The sequence below is a fragment of the Oncorhynchus tshawytscha genome, linkage group LG13 (assembly GCF_018296145.1).
Source record: "Oncorhynchus tshawytscha isolate Ot180627B linkage group LG13, Otsh_v2.0, whole genome shotgun sequence".
Lineage (NCBI taxonomy): Eukaryota > Metazoa > Chordata > Actinopteri > Salmoniformes > Salmonidae > Oncorhynchus > Oncorhynchus tshawytscha.
The window spans coordinates 71,639,546-71,656,479 of record NC_056441.1 but is presented as its reverse complement, the minus strand read 5'-3'; the positions used below and the strand labels follow the sequence as shown (position 1 = coordinate 71,656,479).

The 16,934-nt window shown below is 47.7% G+C and overlaps 1 protein-coding gene across 13 annotated transcripts in view; it reads left to right on the top strand.

The window, feature by feature from the left end:
* Positions 1-16,934, top strand: part of LOC112265640 (unconventional myosin-XVIIIa) — a 143,675-nt gene that overhangs the window by 111,062 nt on the left and 15,679 nt on the right. For all 13 annotated transcript variants that reach the window (XM_042296304.1, XM_042296303.1, XM_042296295.1 and 10 more), the window contains 10 exons: positions 36-163; positions 3,873-4,027; positions 5,449-5,572; positions 8,360-8,560; positions 8,678-8,788; positions 8,986-9,090; positions 9,279-9,425; positions 9,765-9,878; positions 11,642-11,758; positions 12,412-12,495. In XM_042296304.1, the coding sequence (XP_042152238.1) occupies positions 36-163; positions 3,873-4,027; positions 5,449-5,572; positions 8,360-8,560; positions 8,678-8,788; positions 8,986-9,090; positions 9,279-9,425; positions 9,765-9,878; positions 11,642-11,758; positions 12,412-12,495 (1,286 nt within the window). The remainder of the gene's footprint in view (positions 1-35; positions 164-3,872; positions 4,028-5,448; positions 5,573-8,359; positions 8,561-8,677; positions 8,789-8,985; positions 9,091-9,278; positions 9,426-9,764; positions 9,879-11,641; positions 11,759-12,411; positions 12,496-16,934) is intronic.

Genomic DNA, 16,934 nt, shown 5'->3' with positions numbered 1-16,934 from the left:
CTGCTAACTGTGCTGTATCATGTTGTGTCTGTTAGGGGGAGAGTGGAGACTGAAGTATGAGAGAGCCATCAGAGAGATCGAGTTCACCAAGAAGAGGCTCCAGCAGGAGTTTGATGACAAGCTGGAGATTGAGCAGCAAAACAAACGACAGCTGGAGAGGAGGGTAAGGCAGCATCGGACACACACTTCTGACAGCTGGAGAGGAGGGTAAGGCAGCATCGGACACACACTTCTGACAGCTGGAGAGGAGGGTAAAGGCAGCGTAGGACATACACTTCTGACAGCTGGAGAGGAGGGTAAGGCAGCGTAGGACACACACTTCTGACAGCTGGAGAGGAGGGTAAGGCAGCGTAGGACACACATCCTTCTGACAACTGGAGAGGAGGGTAAGGCAGCATCGGACACACACCCTTCTGACAGCTGGAGAGGAGGGTAAGACAGCGTAGGACACACACTTCTGACAGCTGGAGAGGAGGGTAAGGCAGCGTAGGACACACACTTCTGACAGCTGGAGAGGAGGGTAAGGCAGCGTAGGACACACATCCTTCTGACAGCTAGAGAGGAAGGTAAGGCAGCGTAGGACACACATCCTTCTGACAGCTGGAGAGGAGGGTAAGGCAGCATCGGACACACACTTCTGACAGCTGGAGAGGAGGGTAAGGCAGCGTAGGACACACACTTCTGACAGCTGGAGAGGAGGGTAAGGCAGCATCGGACACACACTTCTGACAGCTGGAGAGGAGGGTAAGGCAGCGTAGGACACACACTTCTGAAAGCTGGAGAGGAGGGTAAGGCAGCGTAGGACACACACACTTCTGACAGCTGGAGAGGAGGGTAAGGCAGCGTAGGACACACACTTCTGACAGCTGGAGAGGAGGGTAAGGCAGCGTAGGAGACACACTTCTGACAGCTGGAGAGGAGGGTAGGCAGCGTAGGACACACATCCTTCTGACAGCTAGAGAGGAAGGTAAGGCAGCGTAGGACACACATCCTTCTGACAGCTGGAGAGGAGGGTAAGGCAGCGTAGGACACACATCCTTCTGACAGCTGGAGAGGAGGGTAAGGCAGCGTAGGACACACACTTCTGACAGCTGGAGAGGAGGGTAAGGCAGCGTAGGACACACATCCTTCTGACAGCTGGAGAGGAGGGTAAGGCAGCGTAGGACACACATCCTTCTGACAGCTGGAGAGGAGGGTAAGGCAGCGTAGGACACACACTTCTGACAGCTGGAGAGGAGGGTAAGGCAGCGTAGGACACACATCCTTCTGACAGCTGGAGAGGAGGGTAAGGCAGCGTAGGACACACATCCTTCTGACAGCTGGAGAGGAGGGTAAGGCAGCGTAGGACACACATCCTTCTGACAGCTAGAGAGGAGGGTAAGGCAGCGTAGGACACACATCCTTCTGACAGCTGGAGAGGAGGGTAAGGCAGCGTAGGAGACACACTTCTGACTGCTGGAGAGGAGGGTAAGGCAGCGTAGGACACACATCCTTCTGACAGCTGGAGAGGAGGGTAAGGCAGCGTAGGACACACACTTCTGACAGCTGGAGAGGAGGGTAAGGCAGCGTAGGACACACACTTCTGACAGCTGGAGAGGAGGGTAAGGCAGCGTAGGACACACATCCTTCTGACAGCTGGAGAGGAGGGTAAGGCAGCGTAGGACACACACTTCTGACAGCTGGAGAGGAGGGTAAGGCAGCGTAGGACACATCCTTCTGACAGCTGGAGAGGAGGGTAAGGCAGCGTAGGACACACACACTTCTGACAGCGAGAGAGGAGGGTAAGGCAGCGTAGGACACACACACTTCTGACAGCTGAGAGAGGAGGGTAAGGCAGCGTAGGACACACATCCTTCTGACAGCTGGAGAGGAGGGTAAGGCAGCGTAGGACACACACTTCTGACAGCTGGAGAGGAGGGTAAGGCAGCGTAGGACACACATCCTTCTGACAGCTGGAGAGAGGAAGGTAAGGCAGCGTAGGACACACACTTCTGACAGCTGGAGAGGAGGGTAAGGCAGCATCAGACACACACTTCTGACAGCTGGAGAGGAGGGTAAGGCAGCATCGGACACACATCCTTCTGACAGCTGGAGAGGAGGGTAAGGCAGCATCGGACACACATCCTTCTGACAGCTGGAGAGGAGGGTAAGGCAGCATCGGACACACATCCTTCTGACAGCTGGAGAGGGGTAAGGCAGGGTAAGGCAGCATCGGACACACATCCTTCTGACAGCTGGAGAGGAGGGTAAGGCAGCGTAGGAGACACACTTCTGACAGCTGGAGAGGAGGGTAAGGCAGCGTAGGACACACATCCTTCTGACAGCTGGAGAGGAGGGTAAGGCAGCGGAGGACACATCCTTCTGACAGCTGGAGAGGAGGGTAAGGCAGCGGAGGACACATCCTTCTGACAGCTGGAGAGGAGGGTAAGGCAGCGTAGGAGACACACTTCTGACAGCTGGAGAGGAGGGTAAGGCAGCATCGGACACACATCCTTCTGACAGCTGGAGAGGAGGGTAAGGCAGCATCGGACACACATCCTTCTGACAGCTGGAGAGGAGGGTAAGGCAGCGTAGGAGACACACTTCTGACAGCTGGAGAGGAGGGTAAGGCAGCGTAGGACACACATCCTTCTGACAGCTGGAGAGGAGGGTAAGGCAGCGGAGGAGACACACACTTCTGACAGCTGGAGAGGAGGGTAAGGCAGCGTAGGACACACACACTTCTGACAGCTGGAGAGGAGGGTAAGGCAGCGTAGGACACACACTTCTGACAGCTGGAGAGGAGGGTAAGGCAGCGTAGGACACACACTTCTGACAGCTGGAGAGGAGGGTAAGGCAGCGTAGGAGACACACACTTCTGACAGCTGGAGAGGAGGGTAAGGCAGCGTAGGACACACACACTTCTGACAGCTGGAGAGGAGGGTAGGCAGCGTAGGACACACACACTTCTGACAGCTGGAGAGGAGGGTAAGGCAGCGTAGGACACACACTTCTGACAGCTGGAGAGGAGGGTACGGCAGCGTAGGACACACACTTCTGACAGCTGGAGAGGAGTGTAAGGCAGCGTAGGACACACACTTCTGACAGCTGGAGAGGAGGGTAAGGCAGCGTAGGACACACACACTTCTGACAGCTGGAGAGGAGGGTAAGGCAGCGTAGGACACACACTTCTGACAGCTGGAGAGGAGGGTAAGGCAGCGTAGGACACACACTTCTGACAGCTGGAGAGGAGGGTAAGGCAGCGTAGGACACACACTTCTGACAGCTGGAGAGGAGTGTAAGGCAGCGTAGGACACACACTTCTGACAGCTGGAGAGGAGGGTAAGGCAGCATCGGACACACACACTTCTAACTCAACCTCCCCCTGCTTACACACACTTGCACGTTAGGATTTACACCTACCTCATTTACACACGCACACAGGCTAAAATACTTCTCATATCCTTCATTCCTTCCTGAGTTGTCAAGATGTAGTTGACTACTGCTCTTGGTGGGTCTGTCTGTCTCTCTCTCCTTTTCTCTCACCTGCCCAGCAATGAGGAAAGGAATCTGCCCATCCCTGTCTTTGTCCATCTCTGTCTGGCTTTTCTTTCTGTCTTTTTCTCAGCCCTTTGCTCAGTTTTTGACAACTCCTCTGAGCTTTCTCTTAAAACGTCAAATAAAGCTTTACACTCCCTGAGCGCTCACTCAGTGAGACGTAAAAGGAGCAGTGAAGCAATAACTAGTCTTTTCTTTCTCTCACCTTGTCGGCCACTCAGACAGACAGCTTGACAGAAGCTAACAGACGCTTTGACATCATGCCTCTGTAACATTTAAAATCTTTTTTTCAAAATAAGCAATCTCTCTCTCTATCTCCCTCCGTCCCCCTCCAGCTAAGTGACCTCCAGGCAGACAGTGAAGAGGTGCAGCGTACGGCCCAGCAGCTGAAGAAGAAGTGTCAGAGATTGACGGCTGAGCTACAGGACACCAAGCTACACCTGGAAGGCCAGCAGAGCCGCAACCATGACCTGGAGAAGAAACAGAGGAAGTAAGTTCAGTTCATACCGCACACACTCTGTAGGGCGACAAACACACATGTGCACACAGACCATAGAAATAGATAGAGGACTATAGTACTCAAAAGTCTGTTTTCGCATGGGCAGCGCCATTGAGGACTTTCACCATTTTGAAGTAATCAACTGCGTAGGACTTCCAATGGGTTAAGAAAGGATAACATAATTCCATCCAGGTCTTCAGGAGGGATCAGCCAAAGTTAACTGCAGTTGGCAGTAAATCGCTAACCCTGGATTTATACCTGTTCAAACAACACACTCCAGGTGGCAGTATGCACCCTTTCAGTTTGTTTACCAACTAAGAAAATGTCCTGAATGGCGCTGCCTGTGCTTTCCTTGACGCCATAATAGGACAAATGCAATGATGCAATGTCTATCTGAGTCTATGATACAGACACACTCACCTACACACAGGTGTGCGTCACACACACACACATACAGTACGTTCAGATCTGCAACTACAGCCTGATATTACTCATACACTCACCCTCACTGTGACCTGAAGAAGAAGCCCGAGCTCACTACCTTAGATCTTCACTGTAACTTTAAATATTTTAAAGTCCTGGGTAAAGCACCACAGTACTCTCTCAATCTCTCTCTCTCCTCTGTTCTCTCTGTTCTCTCTGTCTGTCTGTATGTCTGTCTGTCTCTCTCGCTCTCACTCTCACTCTCGCTCTCTCTTTGTTTCTTTCTCTCGCTCTCCCTGTGGTAATGGTCACTGAGTGAAGTCACACTGCAGTAGGGGAGATATAATTTAGCAATAAGGCCCGAGGAGGTGTGATATATGGTCAATATACCAAGGCTAAGGGCTGTTCTTAAGCATGATGCAAAGTGGAGTAACTAGATACAGCCCTTAGCCGTGGTATATTGGCCATATATCACAAACCCCTAAGGTGCCTTATTGCTATTAAACTGGTTTCCAACGTAATTAGTACTGTAAAAAAAAACATTTTTTGCCATACCCTTGGTATATGGTCTGATATATCACTGCTGTCATCATTCAGGGCTCAAAACACCCAGTTTAAAATACAAATGAATCTATGAGATCACTAAAGTCTTGCAAACTTACTGGGATGCCGCAACCACACTGCAAATGTTTGGTGTGCGTATGTGTACACACTTGGCTTCCAGCCTGCTGACCAGAGACTTTTTCACCATGGACCTCTCCTGGAACTCAGGGGGGAGAAACATACACACACACACACAGACACACTGTGTGGTCTCTAATCTTCGCTGTGCTGGTTAGAGGCCCCTGCTGTCTAACCCCTTTAGTTCACTAAGTAAACAGAATGACAAACACTCCCCCCGTGTGAGTATGTTGTTCTATGTCGATAGGAGACTCACGGCAGGGTGTGTCTAGCCAGACAGGGCATTAACATGTCTGTGTGTGTGTCAGGTTTGACTCCGAGCAGAACCTGTCTCAGGAGGAGGTTCAGAGGGAGAAGAATATTAGAGAGATGCTGAGCAGAGAGAAGGACATGCTGACTGGAGAGGTGTTTAGCCTACGACAGCAACTGCAGGTACTGTACTCTACTGGCCTACCACATCTCCGTGTGTGCCAAACATTTATTCAAATAGTATTTGAAGTCTTTCAAGTACTTTGAGCATTTGAGTCTTCCCGAAGTCTCAGGTGACAGACTTTTTGTGACTATTCTAGTGGCTCCATGGCAAGCTCAATCAAGCACAGCTATTTGAATGATTTGTTTTTTTTATAATTGTGTGTGTATGCACCTATAGGACATGGATATGTGTGTTTAGGATGTTTTCACACATAGTCCTCTTTAAAATAACTGATCTCAGTCCTCTTAAAAGTGAACTCTGGGGTAAAATAACTCAGTTCTCTTTGTATTCTCACTGCCCTTGCCTTTTGATGAGGACTCAACTCTTTTGCCAGTTCACTTCACCTATTTTGTGTTCTGTGTCCTCTTTGCATTCACATTGTTATGTTTAGAAAGGAACCAAGATCTTTTTCCAACATTCACTCAATGCACTCTGGGTTTTTACAAAGTGCAGGACAAGCCCTTCCATCAAAATGTGTTATCGGACAGCTAGATATACCTACATACATTTTGGAAGCTAATAGATTGCATTTAGTTAAAAGATGAGACATAATAATTGTAATCAGAAGATACTATTAACATGTCAATATTATTGGTAAGAGAATAAATAGTAGAATAACTGCAGGTTAAATAATGCAGCAATTGAAAATTGTACACCCAATGTCAACTACTGCCCCATTAAGAGCTATAATTGATTTTGTCCCTGATTCTCATCAAATACACTACATTGCCAAAAGTATGTGGACACCCCTTGAAATGAGTGGATTCTGCTATTTTAGCCACACCCATTGCTGACAGGTGTTAAAAATTGAGCACACAGCCATGCAATCTCCATAGACAAACATTAGCAGTAGAATTGCCCGTACTGAAGAGCTCAGTGACTTTCAACGTAGCACCGTCATAGGATGCCACTTTTCAGTTCGTCAAATATATGCCCTGCTAGACCTGCCCCGTTGAACTATAAACACTGTTATTGTGAAGTGGAAACATCTAGAAGCAACAACGGCTCAGCCACCAAGTGGTTGGCCACGCAAGCTCCCAGAACGGGACCACCAAGTGCTGAAGCGCGTAAACATTGTCTGTCCTCAGTTGCAACACTCACTACCGAGTTCCAAACTGTCTCTGGAAGCAACGTCAGCACAAGAACTGTTCGTTGGGAGCTTCATGAATTGAGTTTCCATAGCCGAGCATCCGCACAAAAGCCTAAGTTCTCAATACCAAGCATTGGCTGGAGTGGTGTAAAGCTCACCGACATTGGACTCTGGAGCAGTGGAAACATGTTCTCTAGAGTGATGAATCACGCTTCACCATCTGGCAGTCCGATGAATCTGGGTTTGGTGGATGCCAGGAGAATGCTACCGGCCCGAGTGCATAGTGCCAACTGTAAAGTTTGGTGGAGGAGGAATAATGGTCTGGGGCTGTTTTGCATTGTTCGGGCTAGGCCCCTTAGTTCCAGTGAATTTAAATCTTAGCGCTACAGCATACAATTACATTCTAGATGATTCTGTGGTTCCAACATTGTTGCAACAGTTTGGGGAAGGCCTTTCTTGTTTCAGCATGACAATGCCCCCATGCACAAAGTGAGGTCCATTGAGAAATGGTTTGTCGAGATCGGTGTGGAAGAATTTGACTGGCCTGCACTGACCTCAACCCCATCAAACATCTTGGAACCCCGACTGCAAGCCAGGCTTAATCGCCCAACATCAGCGCACGTCCTCACTAATGCGCTTGTGGCTGAATGGAAGCATGTCCCCACAGCAATGTTCCAACATCTAGTGGAATGCATTCCCAGAAGAGTGGAGGCTGTGATAGCAGCAAAAGGGGACCAACTCTATATTAATGCCCTTGATAGTCTGTGGTGCGGGAATAATGACAAGCGAACCTGGGGAGCTTTTTGATTACATTACCCTAAAAAAGGGAACCGGACTTGGGAATTCGAGCGAACTGAACTCAGACCCCCTCTGGAGATGGTCACAGGTCGGTTTACTTCAGGGGCTCTTTTGAGGGGTCTGAGTTTTTTTTGGAGTGTTCACACTGCACTAAACATTAAGTGAACCACACTATAGGACAAGGACCTGGAAATGTGTGTCTCCTCTCTCCCTATAGGACAAGGACCTGGAGATTTTTGTCTCCTCTCTCCCTATAGGACAAGGACCTGGAGGTGTGTCTCCTCTCTCCCTATAGGACAAGGACCTGGAGATGTGTGTCTCCTCTCTCCCTATAGGACAAGGACCTGGAGATGTGTGTTTTAATGTGTATCTCCTCTCTCCCTATAGGACAAGGACCTGGAGATGTGTGTTTTAATGTGTCTCCTCTCTCCCTATAGGACAAGGACCTGGAGATGTGTCTCCTCTCCCTATAGGACAAGGACCTGGAGATGTGTGTTTTAATGTGTATGTCCTCTCTCCCTATAGGACAAGGACCTGGAGATGTGTGTTTTAATGTGTCTCCTCTCTCCCTATAGGACAAGGACCTGGAGATGTGTCTCCTCTCTCCCTATAGGACAAGGACCTGGAGATGTGTGTTTTAATGTGTATGTCCTCTCTCCCTATAGGATAAGGACCTGGAGATGTGTCTCCTCTCTCCCTATAGGACAAGGACCTGGAGATGTGTGTTTTAATGTGTATGTCCTCTCTCCCTATAGGACAAGGACCTGGAGATGTCTGTTTTAATGTGTATATCCTCTCTCCCTATAGGACAAGGACCTGGAGATGTGTGTTTTAATGTGTATGTCCTCTCTCCCTATAGGATAAGGACCTGGAGATGTGTGCGCAGAATGTGAAGTTAGAACAGCTGGAGGCGGAGCTGCTGGATCTGTCGTCCCAGGAGACCAAGGATGAGGCGTCGCTGTCCAAGGTGAAGAAGACGATGCGTGACCTGGAGGCCAAGGTCAAAGACCAGGAAGAGGAGCTGGATGAACAGGCCGGAACTATACAGATGCTGGAGCAGGTACAGAGTTATATATACACACAAAGACCCACACACTTGTACACACACATGCAGACGCGCGCACACACACTCTACTGAGGATGACACTCATATATACTTTGTCTTTGTGTTGTGCAGGCTAAGCTGCGTCTGGAGATGGAGACAGAGAGACTGCGCCAGACACACTCCAAGGAGATTGAGAGTAAAGATGAGGAGGTGGAGGAGATCAGACAGTCCTGCAGTAAGAAGGTACTGCACACACCGGCAACTGGCAACCTTATATGACTAAAGGCAAATGATTAGTTGTGACAATGTGTGACTTTAGTCGCCACAAATAGCTGGTTTCGTCACCAAAGCACAAACATAAACGATGACTTATGTAAACACGTCTCTTTCAGTTGGATCACATTTCCTAGGTCACGTATAGTGTGTTCCTGTGTTGTCAGCTGAAGCAGATAGAAGTCCAGCTGGAGGAGGAGTATAATGACAAACAGAAGGTCCTACGTGAGAGGAGAGAACTGGAGACCAAGCTGCTGTCTGCCCAGGACCAGGTACTGTCAGACACCCCACTACCAGTCCACCTTGGACAGTCTTTACCCAGACTAGTTATATGTCCAGTGGTTGTCAACCCTCCTACTGGATAGTTACAGATTATGCAGGCTTTTGTTGGTACTGTGATCAATGTGTGGTGTAATATGTTGAGCGGGTCGTAATCTGGTTCTGTTGCTGCTGTCCCCAGGTGAACCCCAGAGACGTGGAGACAGAGAAGAGGCTGAGGAAGGATCTGAAGCGCACCAAGGCCCTGCTGGCCGACGCCCAGATCATGCTGGACCACATGAAGAACAACGCCCCCAGCAAGAGAGAGATTGCCCAGCTCAAAAACCAGGTAGGTACGACCCCTAGCACCCTCGCCCAGTGATACACCATGGAGATACTGACATGCCGCGGAGATACTGACACGCCACGGAGATACTGACACGCCACGGAGATACTGACACGCCACGGAGATACTGACACGCCACGGAGATACTGACACGCCACGGAGATACTGACACGCCACGGAGATACTGACACGCCACGGAGATACTGACACGCCACGGAGATACTGACACGCCACGGAGATACTGGGAAAGTCAAGAAACATCACAATAAGAATTCAATAGAATTTCGATATTGGAAATGAAATCTCTATCTCTCTCCCTCTCTCTCTATCCCTCTCTCTCAGCTGGAGGAGTCAGAGTTCACTTGCGCGGCAGCAGTGAAGGCCCGTAAATCTATGGAGGTGGAGATTGAGGACTTGCATGTGCAGATGGACGACATCTCCAAAGCCAAACAGGCTGTGAGTACAGTTCACCATTCCTTCCTACCTCTAACCTATTACATTCACCATCACTTTTATTCAGAGCACGCAAGGTGTTGGGGAAGAGTGCTGTGGGATTATTTAATATACTCTTTTGAAGAGGTAAGGTTTCAGATATTTTGGGAAGATGGGCAGGGACTCCACTGTCATAGTTTCAAGGGGAAGCTGGTCCCACCATTGGGCTGCCAGGACAGAGAAGAGCTTGGACTGGGCTGAGCGAGAGCCAAGAGACCAGAGGTGGCAGAACGGAATACTCGGGTTAGGGTATAGGATTTGAGCATAGCCTGAAGGTAGGGAGGTGCAGTTCCTCTTGCTGATCTGTAGGCAAGCACCATGGCCTTGTAGTGTACGCAAGCTTTAACTGGAAGCCAGTGGAGGGAATATCTCTCTCCTTCTTTCCTTCCCCGTCCTCACCTCTCTTCCTGTGAGATGGACCACTGCGACTGTCATTATGAGTGCAGGGAAATGATTTCTGCCCATGATGGCATGTTTCATCAACATTTCTAACTTTAACAAGACATATCACCTTGAAATCCATTCCAGTTTAATACAGCAGTCATTGGGTGAATATTATCTTTGCAGAGAGAGGAAAAGGTAATTGAGTTCACATAGCAGCAGGTCAGGAACAAAAGATACTGGGAGAGATGAATGGATAGATGTTTTGCAGGTTGCGGTACACAACCTGATTTTCATCAGTCTCAATGTATTTTTTAATGGAATGATTGTCTATGGTTTATTTCATGTTTTCCTGGCATGGAAGTACAACAGGAACAAACACATCAACGTTGGGGTTGATATTTACTTTACATGTGCATATTTTTGGGAAATGAGGGTATTTATTTGGTCTAGCATAGTAAATAAACATTGAATGGGTATTAATACCAGTATGAAATCTTGCAATTCCTTTCCAAGGAATTCTGTTGGTTCTATTTTGGTGAAATTCATCAGATGTGGTCCATTATCCAGGTCTGTTTTTCCCTCCATGTTAACAAGACAGATGTCATTGTGCCTGCAAGTCCTGTCATCTCTCAGCTATGTACTAAAGGATTAATTATCCTTTTCTGATATCCACATTATTCATCATGTCCCCAGCCCCTCTCATATTCCTGCTGCCCCTCTCAGCATTGTTGAAGTAATTATAGAAATGGGATTACACCTCTGATATTCCCACAGAAGTCAGTTAGGAGCAACCTGTGAGTATCAGCTGCTAATTGGCTCAGTTTATCAGTTTTTTTAATTTAACCAGAACAAATTCTCATGTACAATGACAGCCTAGGAACAGTGAGCTAACTGCCTTGTTCAGGGGCAGAACAACAGATTTTTTTACCTTGTCAGCTTGGGGATTTGATCTAGCAACCTTTTGGTTACTGGCCCAACACTCTAACCACTAGGCTACCTGCCACCCCAGGTGACTGGGAACAGTCTTTGTGGGAGGGGTAATATGCCTCCACTGTAAGATTCTACAATATTAAACTGTACTGCTGAGCATTCTTATGGTTTATAACATATGGAGTATATTGTGGATATATCCCGAAACAATATTATTCTATGGTCAGTTGGTTGGATCAATATACGTTTCACAATATTGAATGTACAGTTACAGAAGTCAGCATCCTATTTTACACATTCTATAAATCTCTCTCTTTCCCCCCTGGCTTTCTCTCTCTCTCTCTCTCTCTCTCTCTCTCACTCACTCACTCACTCACTCACTCACTCACTCACTCACTCACTCACTCACTCAGCTGGAGGAGCAGTTGAGCAGGCTGCAGAGAGAGAAGAATGATCTGCAGTCTCGTATGGAGGAGGACCAGGAGGATATGAACGAGCTCATGAAGAAGCACAAGTCAGCTGTCTCCCAGGTAACACACACACAGTCACATTCTGGTAATTCTGCATTATTTCAATGGAGTAGTATTTGGAATCAGCTTAGTGTTAATGTATGTGTGTAGAGCAGATTGCTATCAAGTGGAAATGAAAAGTGAGCTCTGTCTGTCTGACACTGGTGGAAATATGAGTGATCAGCTTCCACTAGATTCAAATGAATGTATCCCGTCTAAAGTGAGAAAGCTGTTCCCCTGGGCTCGCTAGGCTAAGCGCTTCATGTAGCAGAAAAAGCACTCATCTCTGATAAGTGATTTCACAATGAGATGTATTGATGTCTCCCCTCCCTGCTTGTGCGTTTAAAAATATGTCCCTGTGACATTGTCCCCATCAACATGTTTGTTTATGGTTGTTGATCAATCTGTTGTCTGTGTAGACCAAATGGGGAAGAATATATCATTTTATACTGTGCTAATAAAGGAGACATCACGCAGTACACTGTAGAGATAAATGAGTGTTAAACCGGTCAGACAGACCAGTAGCTAACCTGTGTGTGTGTGTGTGTGTGTGTGTGTGTGTGTGTGTGTGTGTGTGTGTGTGTGTGTGTGTGTGTGTGTGTGTGTGTGTGTGTGTGTGTGTGTGTGTGTGTGTGTGTGTGTGTGTGTGTGTGTGTGTGTGTGTGTGTGTGTAGTCAACTCAGAACCTAGCCCAGATCTCTGACCTACAAGCCCAGCTGGAGGAGGCCCTCAAGCAGAAGCAGGATGTCCAGGAGAAGGTACAGTTCACTTGGACATAGTTGTTTAGCCGGGAGGGTATAGGATAGTCCTGTCTATTCCCTAATGCAGCACTTTGTCTGCACGTAGAACAACATAATGAGACTCATTGAGCAGGACTAGCTAGCTGACATAAGTCATCCGCCCCATGGAATTTAAATCCATCCACCCCTATCCCCTCTCTTTGCATGGTAGTCCTTACAAATTATTGACATGGTATAATCAATGTGTCATTTTGGAGAGATGTGTCTATCAGATTAACAGAATTGGTCAACTCCGTTTGACAGTTGAAGATGGAGAACGTCTGTCAGACTGTCGCGGTGCCCAGTCGGGTGTTTAACTTTAGTAGCCTCCAGCTTTAGCATATGCACCCTTCAGTCCTAGTGATTTCAGTCTAGTGCTGTGTAGTGTGGTCACAGTCTGTGGCTGTTCTTGTCAACATCAAATCAAGGTGACCCTGTATGGGATCAAGTCTGTAATACCTTTACCTCTCTGTCTGTTGCCCCATAATAGCACCCAGACATGGGACATTTGTGTTGTAGCATGACACTCACGTTGTGCCGCTCCAATCTGGAGATAACCATCAGAGACCCTGGCCTCGGAACAATTATCCCCGCTGTCGCTGAGGGAGAGGTTGGATCTAAGATCATCAGGTTAAGAGGGCCGTGTCCAAATCCCCCCCTTTTCTCTCACTCTCTCTTGCTCTCTGATGCCTAGTCAGTCATTATGGCAGTGAAGCTGTCATCTTATTGGTGCTCCCAGGGGCTCCCTCATACAGGAGCTTGTAAAGGACAGTTTCTTTCACTTCACATCATAATAATAATTATATAGTCAGTATGTTTTAAAACTGTCAACTTTTCATTCCTTATAGATTACGGCCTATTTAAAGACTTGAGTTGGACTGGAGGGCATAAAGCTAGATGTTCTTTTATTGGTTTCAGATTAAACAGAGGCCTCGTCTGACCGCCCACGCATGTCCCAAAGTCAATATTCAGGAAATTGTTATTCCTAGCAAATAAACTCAAGCAAAAAAAGAGACGTCCCTTTTTCAGGATCAAAATAACTTCACAGATCTTCATTGTAAAGGGTTTAAACACTGTTTCCCATGCTTGTTCAATGAACCATAAATAATTAATGAACATGCACGGTCGTTAAGACACTAACAGCTTACAGATGGTAGGCAATTAAGATCACAGTTATGAAAACCTAGGACACTAAAGAAGCCTTTCTACTGACTCTGAAAAACAGCAAAAGAAAGATGCCCAGGGTCCCTCATCTGCGTGAATGTGCATTAGGCATGCTGCAAGAAGGTATGAGAACTGCAGATTTGGCCAGGGCAATAAATTGCAATGTCCGTACTGTGAGACGCCTAAGACAGCGCTACAGGGAGACAGGACGGACAGCTGATCATCCTCGCAGTGGCAGATCACGTGTAACAACACCTACACAGGATCGGTACATCCGAACATCACACCTGCGGGACAGGTACAGGATGGCAACAATAACTGCCCGAGTTACACCAGGAATGCATAATCGCTCCAACAGTGCACAGACTGTCCGTAATAGGCTGAGAGAGGCTGGACTGAGGGCTTGTAGGCCTGTTGTAAGGCAGGTCCTCACCAGACATCACTGGCAACAACGTCGCTTATGGGCACAAACCCACCGTCGCTGGACCAAACAGGACTGGCAAAACGTGCTCTTCACTGACGAGTCGCAGTTTTGTCTCACAAGGGGTGACGGTTGGATACGCGTTTATCATCGAAGGAATGAGCTTTACACCGAGGCCTGTACTCTGGAGCGGGATCGATTTGGAGGTGGAGGATCCGTCATGGTCTGGGGCGGTGGACTGCGCTTGTTGTCATTGGACTGAGCTTGTTGTCATTGCGGGCAATCTCAACGCTGTGTGTTACAGGGAAGACATCCTCCTCCCTCATGTGGTACCCTTCCTGCAGGCTCATCCTGACATGACCCTCCAGCATGACAGTGCCACCAGCCATACTGCTCGTTCTGTGCGTGATTTCCTGCAAGACAGGAATGTCAGTGTTCTGCCATGGCCAGCGAAGAGCACGGATCTCAATCCCATTGAACACGTCTGGGACCTGTTGGATCGGAAGGTGAGGTCTAGGGCCATTCCCCCCAGAAATCTCCGGGAACTTGCAGGTGCCTTGGTGGAAGAGTGGGGTAACATCTCACAGCAATAACTGGCAAATCTGGTGCAGTCCATGAGGAGGAGATGCACCGCAGTACTTAATGCAGCTGGTGGCCACACCAGATGCTGACTGTTACCTTTGATTTTGACCCCCCCTTTGTTCAGGGACACATTATTCCAGTTATGTTCGTCACATGTCTATGGAACTTGTTCAGTTTATGTCTCAGTTGTTGAATCTTGTTAAGTTTGCTGAAAATTATTAACACAGTTAACAGTGAGAGGACGTTTCTTTTTTTGATGAGTTTAGTTTGTCTGCTTTGAAACAGCGGAGCAACTTTTTAGAAATAATGAAAATGAATCCCGCTGGTGCACAGCTCTATGCTTTGAATAATATAAATTAAATGCCTGCAACGATGTGTTTGAAGCCCTATCCTGGTCTGAATTATGATAAAACTGAAGCGCTCTGTAGAGAGATGCCGGGCTACTCCTAAACAAAAAGGTTCATCTGGATCTGGACCCCCTGTTGAGATGTGAACAGCACCCAGTAGAGATGTTTTCAACTTTTCACTCAGGGGCGAGAACAATGACAAAGAGGTGCATGGCTCATAGAGTAACCCTCAGGCCTAAGGCCCTGGTGTGGCTATAGAGAGTAGCCATCAGGCCTAAGGCCCTGGTGTGGCTATAGAGAGTAGCCCTCAGGCCTAAGGCCCTGGTGAGGCTATAGAGAGTAGCCCTCAGGCCTAAGGCCCTGGTGTGGCTATAGAGAGTAGCCCTCAGGCCTAAGGCCCTGGTGTGGCTATAGAGAGTAGCCCTCAGGCCTAATCCCAGAAGTGTTCCATATGCACAAAAAGCTTATTTCTCTCAAATTCTGTGTACAAATTTGTTTACATCCCTGTTAGTGAGCATTTCTCCTTTGCCAAGATATTCCATCCACCTGACAGATGTGGCATATCAAGAAGCTGATAAAACAGCATGATCATTACATTGTGCTGGGGACAATAAAAAGCCACAATAAAATGTTCATTTTTGTCACACAACACAATGCCACAGATGTCTCAAGATTTGTGAGTGTGCAAATGGCATGCTGACTGCAGGAATGTCCGCCAGAGCTGTTGCCAGAGAATGTAATGTTCATTTCTCTACCATTTCTCTACCAACGTTGTTTTTGAGAATTTGGCAGTACGTCCAACTGGCCATCAGCAAGAAGGCGCCGACAGACATGTCAGCTCTGCTTCTAGCTCCTAAGCAACTTTGTAGTATTTTTTGTGTGTGTGTTATTTCTTACATTATTAGCCCGGAATATTTTTTGTGTTATTACATACAGCCGGAAATAACTTCTGGATATCAGAGCGGCGGTAACTCACCAGCATTACGACCAGAAATATGACTTTCCCGATTTGGATTCTTTGTTCGTACCCCACAGGGAAATCAAACTTATCCCAGAGCTGCTCCAAGTTACCGCCGGCAGAGAAGAGGTGTTTGGAGTGGACTTCTAGTCATCCACCGCTTCCGAGTATATTATTTGCTAAGTTCAGTCCCTGGACGATAAAGTAGACCAGCTCAGGGTGAGGATCTCCTTCAAGAGAGACATCAGGGACTGTAACATACTCTGTTTCACAGATTTATGGCTCTCTCTGGGTATACTGTCCCCGTCAGTACAGCCAGCTGGGTTCTCAGTTCATTGCGCAGACAGGAATAAAGAACTCTCCGGGAAGAAGAAGGGCGGTGGTGTATGCTTCATGATTAACTACTCATGGTGTGATTGTGATAACGTACAGAAACTCAAGTCCGTTCGTTCACCCGACCTAGAATACCTCTCAATCAAATGTCAACCGTATTACCTTCTGAGATAATTTTCTTCAGTTATAGTCACAGCCTTCTCCCCCAAACAGATACCACGACGGCCCTGAAGGAACTACACTGGACTTTATACAAACTGGAAACCACATATCCTGAGGCCGCATTTATTGTAGCTGGCGAAACGCTACCAAAGTTTTATCAACACATTGACTCTAGTACTCGCTTAGGAAAAACACTAGATCACTGCTACTTGCCTTTTTCGAGATGCCTACAAGGCTTTCCCCCACCCTCCCTTCGGCAAATTGCAAAGCGTGTGCGAGCAAGGAGGCCTACAAACCTGACTCAGTTACACCAGCTCTGTCAGGAGGAATGGGCCAAAATTCACCCAACTTATTGTGGGAAGCTTGTGGAAGGCTCCCCAAAACATTTGACGTTAATCAATTTTAAGGCAATGCTTCCAAATACTAATTGAGTGTATGTAAACTTCTGACA